At 39.8% G+C, this 8,699-nt stretch overlaps 1 protein-coding gene across 1 annotated transcript in view; it reads right to left on the bottom strand.

The window, feature by feature from the left end:
- The window catches only part of ZDHHC2 (zinc finger DHHC-type containing 2), a 75,136-nt gene that overhangs the window by 18,342 nt on the left and 48,095 nt on the right, over positions 1-8,699 (bottom strand). The window contains exons 6-8 of the mRNA XM_018565120.1: positions 7,939-7,971; positions 6,009-6,129; positions 2,068-2,200 (exon numbers count right to left, since the gene is read on the bottom strand). Coding sequence (XP_018420622.1) covers positions 2,068-2,200; positions 6,009-6,129; positions 7,939-7,971 — 287 coding nt within the window. The remainder of the gene's footprint in view (positions 1-2,067; positions 2,201-6,008; positions 6,130-7,938; positions 7,972-8,699) is intronic.

Genomic DNA, 8,699 nt, shown 5'->3' with positions numbered 1-8,699 from the left:
CCCACCCACCCACCTGCTCATCTATAACCCATCCTGCTAGACCTTTCCCCCCCTTACATTGTGAAGTTAGATCTACACACCTAAGCCCCCTTCCAGGTCCCTCCTTGTCCACAGCAGAATGGCTGGACTGTGAATGATTGGCAACAAGTGGATGAGATGACCGCTCTGCTCTCTACTTATGTCAGCATGTTCATTGTCAGCATATTAGCATGGAGTACACCAGATCAGTTGCTTGTGTTGCCCCTACTCTTCCCAGTTGACGTTCTGTTGTATGGAGGATAGAAAATGCCGATGCCAATTCAAATTCCTGTACTAACACTAGTAAGTAATTACATTTTTTATATATACACTGCATTGCCGGGCGTTCTCGTGCTGTGCCTGTAGTTCAGCTTTAATACTTGCCACATGCAGCCAGTCCTGATGAAAAGCTCTACCGTGTTTCCCTGGAAATAAGACACTGTCTTATATTTTTTTTGCTCCACAAAAACACACAAGGTCTTATTTTCAGGGGATGGCTTTTTTTTTTTTAATGTGCAACAAAATGTACAACAATCTAAAGTTATCTGATATCACTCCGCCTGTCACAGTACCGGACAGCGGTACCAGCAGTGCGGACATCAGACTGTGAACAGCGCAGTAAATACGGTACCATTTACCTTTACATTAAGCAGTGCCTCCGGGGGACAGCAGTTGGTGAAGTATGGTACTGGAGTGCTCCCTGTCACTGTACAGGCCGGAGGGAGTCCCCTGTCATCCCCTTAATACAGTATGTCCCTGCAGGCTGATACCAACTCTCCTGCTCTTGAAGTTCCCCCTCACATGCTACCACCAAACTTGGTCTTATTTTCGGGGTAGGTCTTATATTACAGGAATCTTGAAAAATAGTGCTAGGTCTTACTTTCGGGGTAGGTCTTATTTTCAGGGAAACGGTAGCTGTTGTACTAAATATAGACCTAGATGACTCGGAGGATGGGCATCCCCCAGGACATCCTAAGTTATCAGTTGATATACAGCAGGCTACCAACAAGAGTTGGCCTTTCTTAGTAGAAATGACAACATGCTTTTCACACTGAATATTATGGATACACCTTCCAATAAAATGTGAATAATTATTTCTTACGCTAGGTTCACACTATGGCGATCTGTGGCTGCGTGGTAATTGTGCACGTCATGGAATCGCCCACCACAGCTGATCGCGCTGGCAGTGCCATTATTTTCTAAAGGCATCCCAGCTGCCCCAGGCAGATTGCGTGGTTTCCCTCTACGATACCGCCCGTGCAATTGAACACAATCGCGGGTAAAAAAAAGCAACGCACCGTGTGTCACAAAAAAAAAGGTACATGTACCTTTTTTTAAGTATTTGCTGCACAAATGTGACCCCATTGGAATGAATGGGGCCGCGCGGCAACCACTTTGGGCACACGATCGTGCGGTCCCGGGATCGCAGATGTGTGAAGCTAGCCTTACAAATAATTAATATTTTTATAAACATAAAGTGTGTTTCAGGGCAAAATCAAGAAACACATCTTCAGTACATCTCTGCAAAACATGCACATTTTCCTATACTGTATCCCTTTAAAAGGCTACAAATACATAAAAATATCTGCCAGTCAGTGTATTCCTAAATTGGTGTGTGAGCTGACCACACAATACCTTTTCTGCTCTAAAATCCCAACCAGTATTGGCAACCCTGCCTGCTGGACTACAAAACTGCCTATTCCCCTATCCCACTCTTCATGCATACATTCATTCATTTCTTTCAAAACAATGCTGCTGCCTCAACTCTCAAAAACCTGCCCATACACTATGTACAGGGAAAGGGCTCACGGGTGATGTAGTTCTGGTAGCAGGTCTAAATCAATAGGAAATGAGCTTCCAGCAGCTGTCCTTGCAAGAATTTTACAAGCATGTTGATATTGTTACAGAGAGCAATAAAAGCTTCTTTTTTTTTGCTACAGGAACATGGTAAAGCAAAATGCTTACACTGGGACATGACCTAGAGGGGGTCATTTGGGGTAATGACTGGTTATACACTTATAAAAAACCATGAGACTCATTGACACTTACCTAATGTAGATCGGTTCTTACAGACAAGCCAACAGTGATATCCAAAGAGAGAGGACAAGCTGACAGAAAACATGGCAGCCGCAAAAAACAAAAACATAATGTGGAATTTGGCTTGTGTATCAGGCAGACCGTTCTGTAAGGGAAGACGGAGGAAAGGTGATTAGATGGCGCAAAGGGCAGAACAAACACACATTATCTGCAGAGCAGTTCTGACCTTTAAGTCTTCAGTACAAGCACCAGGGAGACTGCTGAGCAATTAAAGGTCACCATTAGGGTATGGAACATTCAGCATTCACGATAGGAGATTTACAATTAGAAGAACGTATTACTGTTCCTATTATGAAAACAGCTACAGTAGATTTAAAAGGAACGTATTGTAGAAATGTAGAATACTCATACTAAATTATTACTGTAAAGCTGACCTAAACGTTTTTCAGACAGCTTTTCACGTTTTGAAACCACTCACTAAGCTGTATTTCATGATCACAGTTCATACACTGATCTATAAGATGGCCATCGGACTGTGCTATACAGATATGACTTCCTGGTTCACTTTCTATAGAGGCGTTATTGTAGTACATCAGTCAAATAAAGCCCCCCGCTGTATGTGATCTGGGGATGTGAGAACAGCCACCTCTCCGTAAGGCATGATATATCAAAGTGTAGCGCTAAATTCAGTTTATTTGCTTCATTTCTGCCACCAATTAGATTCACACCAGCCTCAGAAGTTTAGGTCAGAGATAAAGCAGAGAGAGCGGCAGTTGAACATCACAAGCTTTTGGAAGCAGAACCACACACCACACATGTGAAGAGCTTGGTGAAATATGGCTGCAGTGGATTACAAAGAACTCAGATTAGGTTGTCTGTATTAGCAGAATATTGATTGCTTTTACTTACTTTATATTATACAGTAGGGTTGCACAGATACCAAGTACAGTACTCGGTACAAGTACGAGTACAAGTACCGATACTTTTGAGCTCCAAGACTAGACTAGAGAAAAATTCAGAAGTTAGGAGTCAGCTGTCATTTGTAAGGAGCACACGGAGCTCCTGGGATTTGTACATCTCTGTTTTAATGTACGATTTTGTTTTTATAAATATAAATAAAGAGATTCACAGAAACAAGTTTTACGAGTACTGGTACTTGCCGAGTACTTACAAGTACGAGTACTGATACATTTTTGTTTATTGTCATGTGACAGTTTTTCTAAAACAATACAGACTAATGATTTCAGGACAGTGGTGGAGCGCCAGAGCCCGGTCCCAGCTGCAACCGCTGCAACCCTGGTAGTTCTCATGAAAATGCCAAGCATCGGCACTGGTACTCGAAAATCTGTGCATCCCTATTATACAGTATGCTTGGTACTGCACTGCCTGAAAGATCTGGAGTCATAAGGAAGGCACAGACAAACTTAGGAGGATACCAGACCTAAATCCAGTCTGAGAATGAAGACTGAAGTTGGAATGAATCCTTATAACATTTCTGGATAATGGAAACAAAAGCATCTGATATGTGTCAGTAAAGGCAAATACACAGCTCTCTGCCATCTGTATAGATTGAGCTCCCAGTAAGCAAACAAAAGCTGAGTTTGGCAATTTGCTGAAGTAGTCAACATGAATATGTATGATATTTGTAGGTAATATTTAAACTTGGTAAATTTCCAATTCTGTCCATTATCCACCACATTTTAGATATTGGAGCTTCCCTGGACCCTTTGTGCGTCTGTGGCTCCGCTCTTTCTGAGGGTGATGAGAGTTGCTCCTGTCCCCCTGGTGTTAGGTCCCTCCATGATACTTGACCCCTAGGTAAGTGGCTGTACAATTCAATCATACTAAGAATAAATGTATATAGCTGAATGGAAACATTTAAAACTGGAAAATATGATTATACAAATGTATTATGAAATGGCATATAAACATGTTGATGAACAATGTATCATGTATTTACAAATAGATTTATACCGATCCCCCTGAAGAAGCCTACGAGCGTAACGCATAGGGGACTAACAAAGCAATACAACACTGCATATGAAAATCAAGGAATTATGAATATACATAGTGAAATATGAATTATATATAAAATATTATGAAATTTGAAAAGAAGTAATCATTTTAGGGTTATAAGTATCATGTGTATATATATGAGCATTGTTTTTAATATTTATCATTATGCAATAAATCTTTTATATGAACATCAACAAAATTGTACGAATTATAACTATATGAGTACCCTCAAAAAAAAACCCCCTGCACAACCAAGGTTGTATAATGTGTAGTTTTTTGGATTTGTAGTTTCACCACAGCTGGAGGGCCGGAGTTTGGCTACCCCTGGTCTAGACAATCAATGGAAGATCTTCAGACATCCTTGGACCACGTACTCTAAGCCAAGGGTGAACGGGGAGAGAAGGGATAGTGGCTTTACCTGCAGCTACAACTGAATTCATGGAGGACAGATAGTTGCAATGCTTGGTTACATTTGTGACAGGAATGCAGTTTTAATAATCCCTAATGGATTCTTAGCCTATACTCTTTGGTACTATTGTTCTGCAAATCCAGTCACATAAATATTGAAGATGACAAAAGAATTTGTAAACCTACGTGCATTGCTCATTTTAATCTTTTTTTTTTCTTTTGAAGCACTGTGTAAAGATCATGCTGACCCTCATTTGTCTGAATTGCCTGTTGTCGAACAGCAAACAGTTAAATTCAATCCTGTACTAAAAAATTAGTGTTGAAGAATAATTGCTATGAGGGCGATACAGGCAATTAATATTTAAGGTACACCTGTGGCGGCCTCTGAGTTTCTTTAATGTTCGGTTTCTTTTACCACATTTGGCTGTAAGCATGTAGGAAAACCTATGCCATCCAGTCACTCAGCAAAGCTGAATTTCTGCCTGCGGTTAATATGGGCCTCATATTGCTCTGGCTGCCATTAACTGGCAAAATTATTTTTGCAGTTTTACAGGCACAGTAATGCATTGTAAGTTAACAACTTGTAAACATAGTGAAGTGGCTTATGGTTAAGACAAACTCATCCTTCCCTACCACGATCTCCAGCCAGAAGGGCATTAAGTCAATAGGATGTTTCAGAACGCCACAGAGCTATAAAAGAACGCCCAAGGAACCTAGGTATGGATACAAAGCTCATGTTTATCATTTTCTTAAGTTATTAGAGGTTCCCTCCCCATTATTGAGTCTGAAACCTATTCGGCAACAAATGGGATATGCTCGATGTGGCAATGTAGGGAGGAATATAGCCCTTGTTGCATTCAGTGTCGCTGAATTTTTATTTAATAGCTTTTAGGGTAACAGTAATCATGTAGAGTAGGGTGAGTTGAGGTGTATAAGGACAGTGATCCCTGTAAACCTATTATAAATGATCAAGATCATTTTGAAGATTGTTTCATTGGGGGGCATTCCCACCACATGTGGGACATGGTTTCTGTGTAAATTGATCATCTTCAGAATTCATCAGATATTGAAGTGTAGTAAGAACGTAAGATGGTAGGGCACATATGCCAATAGGTCAGGATTTTCAGATTTTTTCCCTGGGCTTTGCAGGCTACGGATAAGGCAATGGGGCGAGGAGACATTTTTTCCCCAGTTTTCTCGGTCTACAGGAGTCCTCAACTTCTTTGATCATTTTTCAGTGAGATCACTCACATAGAGAAGGAGCCATGGAGTAGGATGTGTTCAAAGAGTGTGGGAGAGAACAATAATTTGCTTTTTCTTTGGATGGTATTTTGGAAGGATTTAAGTTGTTGGTAAACCACCCACTGAAGCGTTATGTGGGGAGAGTTTATCTGATTTGGGGATAGGAAGTTATATATTGTACATGTCTGTGGTGGACCAATATCTGAAGGTACCAAGACAAAGACATATTAGCACAAAGTGAAGGATTAGAAACAGTGTCACCCACAATAAACATTGCAAAGCCTTACTGTCCAAAACTTGATAAAATACTGCAGGTCTGTGGCAACAATAAAAAGGCAATACAGCAAAGAATAGGCCAAGAAGAGCAGGAAAAACTTATAGTTTGAGAATCCAACGCAATTGTTCACCCTACAAAAACAAACAAGCATTAATAATCTTACAGAGAGAGATAACTAGGCCTCATATACACCACACTTATGGTGTTACCAGAATCCAGTTGTCTTTTTAGACTGGATTAGATCATGAAAGTATGCATCTGATTCTGTGGCCATATTTGTCTTTCTTTCAGCTTAACTCATTTTTAATATGATTTTATTAGCTTTATATGTAAGCAAAAATGTTACTGCTGCAACAGTTTCCTTTACTACAAAGACAATTAATATTTCATCTCAGTCTAAAAGAGAACCTGTCAAATGTAGGTAAACATGTTTATTATTATTTGTCTACTAAGCAATGGCAAGCAACAGAAAAAGTTGATTTAACTCTTGGCGCTAACGATTACCATCACAGAACACTCCAGGAGTAGTCTTTCTTGTAAATATCCACAGCTTTTGGAGAGCTCGTCAATAGACTCTGGGGTTCTCATCAGATACATAAAAGACAAAAGCTGATTTGGTGATTCTGAGGAATGTGGTATGCCCCTTAAAAGCGTAAATAAAGCCTAAAAGCAGCCGGTGGCATGATGGTATGGTGATGTGACCGGAGGCAGCTTTTTATACGCAGTCGGAGCGGAACACTCCTTAGACACTGATCTTGTGGTCTTTTATTGACAAGCGTGACTGAAATGTTATAATTGTGAGTATTTATAACCGGTTTTAATATTCCAATAAAAAAAGATTTCACCCAAGGAGGTGGCGCTTTGTTGATTTTGTCTTTAATGGCAAACAACATTAGAACCTAAAAAGCAAAGTCCAAAACCTAAAGTGCACCATCTAAAAGAAGAGAAAAGCTCACATGACTGACTCGAGACAGATTATCTACAAAAGATTTTATGCCTCTCTGGCTGAATATTATACTTGGCCATAATTAGTTTGTATGGGACTTCCCAAATAAATATAACAAACTGTCTCAGTGTCTATGTGCCTGGCTTCAACTCATACACATTATTTTCCCCATGATGATTCACATGATGTAACTCATAACGTTGCACAGGAAGAACCACAAAAACAGCATGGTGTGTGCATCTGATTTAGAGAAGGCATAAAAAGCCCTTTGATTTCATATCCATTTTCATCAGAGTCTCTGTAGATTTTGTATGTAGATTCCGTATGCAGCCAAAGACGTCTTATTTTACAAGTAAAATCCTAAAAAGGATTTAGGAAACACCAGATAGTAGAACGAGGGTTTAAACAAGAACACAGGAAAGAGTCACTAATATTTATAGCAACCAATCAGATGCTTACTTTCTTGCTGATCCCACAGTAAAAACATAACTGGAACCTGGTTGGATTTCATGGACACATACATTTTTTTTAAATCCAGATTTCATGTAGGAATCCTCGCTATGCTGGGTGACAAGTAAATCACAAAAGAATGCTGAACCATGAATATTTTGGCAGGTAAAATGAATCAAATAGATGTATTTAAAATGTGTTCTTAGCTTTTGGCTAAGCTTTTGTTTAACATTTTATGTATGAGCACTTTCTGCAAATATGGTAACTGGCACAGATAACATTATTAATATAATTATAAGATGTGATATATTTAACGCAAGCAAAGCAATGACAGTTTTCCTTTGGTCCAGACCTAATTAACAGTGACTTGGTGAACAGGAGGAATGGCTATATTTTCTAAAAGCTATGTGGACAAATAAAATGTCTGCATTTTTGTCTAACATTACTATAGGCCATGTTACATGGTCATTTTAAAATACAGCTAGTGCTAAGAGATGTTCTCTTCATTAAATATCAACAATAAATATATTGTGTTGGTACATACCAAGGGCAGTGATGATCCATCTTCAAAATACATCTAGAACAGTAAAAAAAAAAGTTTTAGATGTAGAATACCTCCTGACTGACAATTCCCTTGACTTTCGAGGGTGATGGTTAAGAATAATAATCTTAATTAAAGAATATGTGTAGTAGACATGGTCAAACTTTGTAATTCAGCAAAACGCAGGCAAAAGCCAGACTGGAAGCTGAGCACTAAGACGGTATGGGGTAGCTGGCATTACCACAGCGCAAGAGATGATCCAGTAAGCAGGAAGACCAAAATGCTATAGTACTCATACCAGTACTACAAAAGTTGTGTATTTTCGTTACTTAGCAACTGTGCGCATTCTCAGGAAGCAGGAGAACGCATGTCTCTTAATGGCCATAATTAATTACAAGTCTTACCATCTTGTCTTGAATTGTATTGTAATGTCTTCCTTATATTGTAAAGCGCTGCGCAAACTGTTGGCGCTATATAAATACTATGTAATATTAATAATAATAATAATAAGTTGAGCTCAAGCTGTCTGCCCATCATCAGATATCTGGAGGCCCATTTCCAGATCGATAAATTCCCCTCTCTCTGTAATCCCCCAGATTCTTTTGGGAACCGGATGTGGGGATTAGGCCCCGGCCCTTGTCCTCATCAACACAGGCTTTGCCGCCCCCTTAGAAAGGTACCTACCAAGGGTATGTGGCTTGGAATAAGTCAGGGTGTGTGTGTGTGTATGTGTGGGGGGGGGGGGGGGGGGGGATGTAGCCTTC

This window comes from Nanorana parkeri, unplaced genomic scaffold, assembly GCF_000935625.1.
Source record: "Nanorana parkeri isolate BGI_ZX_2015 unplaced genomic scaffold, ASM93562v1 scaffold814, whole genome shotgun sequence".
Lineage (NCBI taxonomy): Eukaryota > Metazoa > Chordata > Amphibia > Anura > Dicroglossidae > Nanorana > Nanorana parkeri.
Note: the sequence above shows the minus strand (reverse complement) of the source record. Positions and strands in the feature narration are given on the sequence as shown.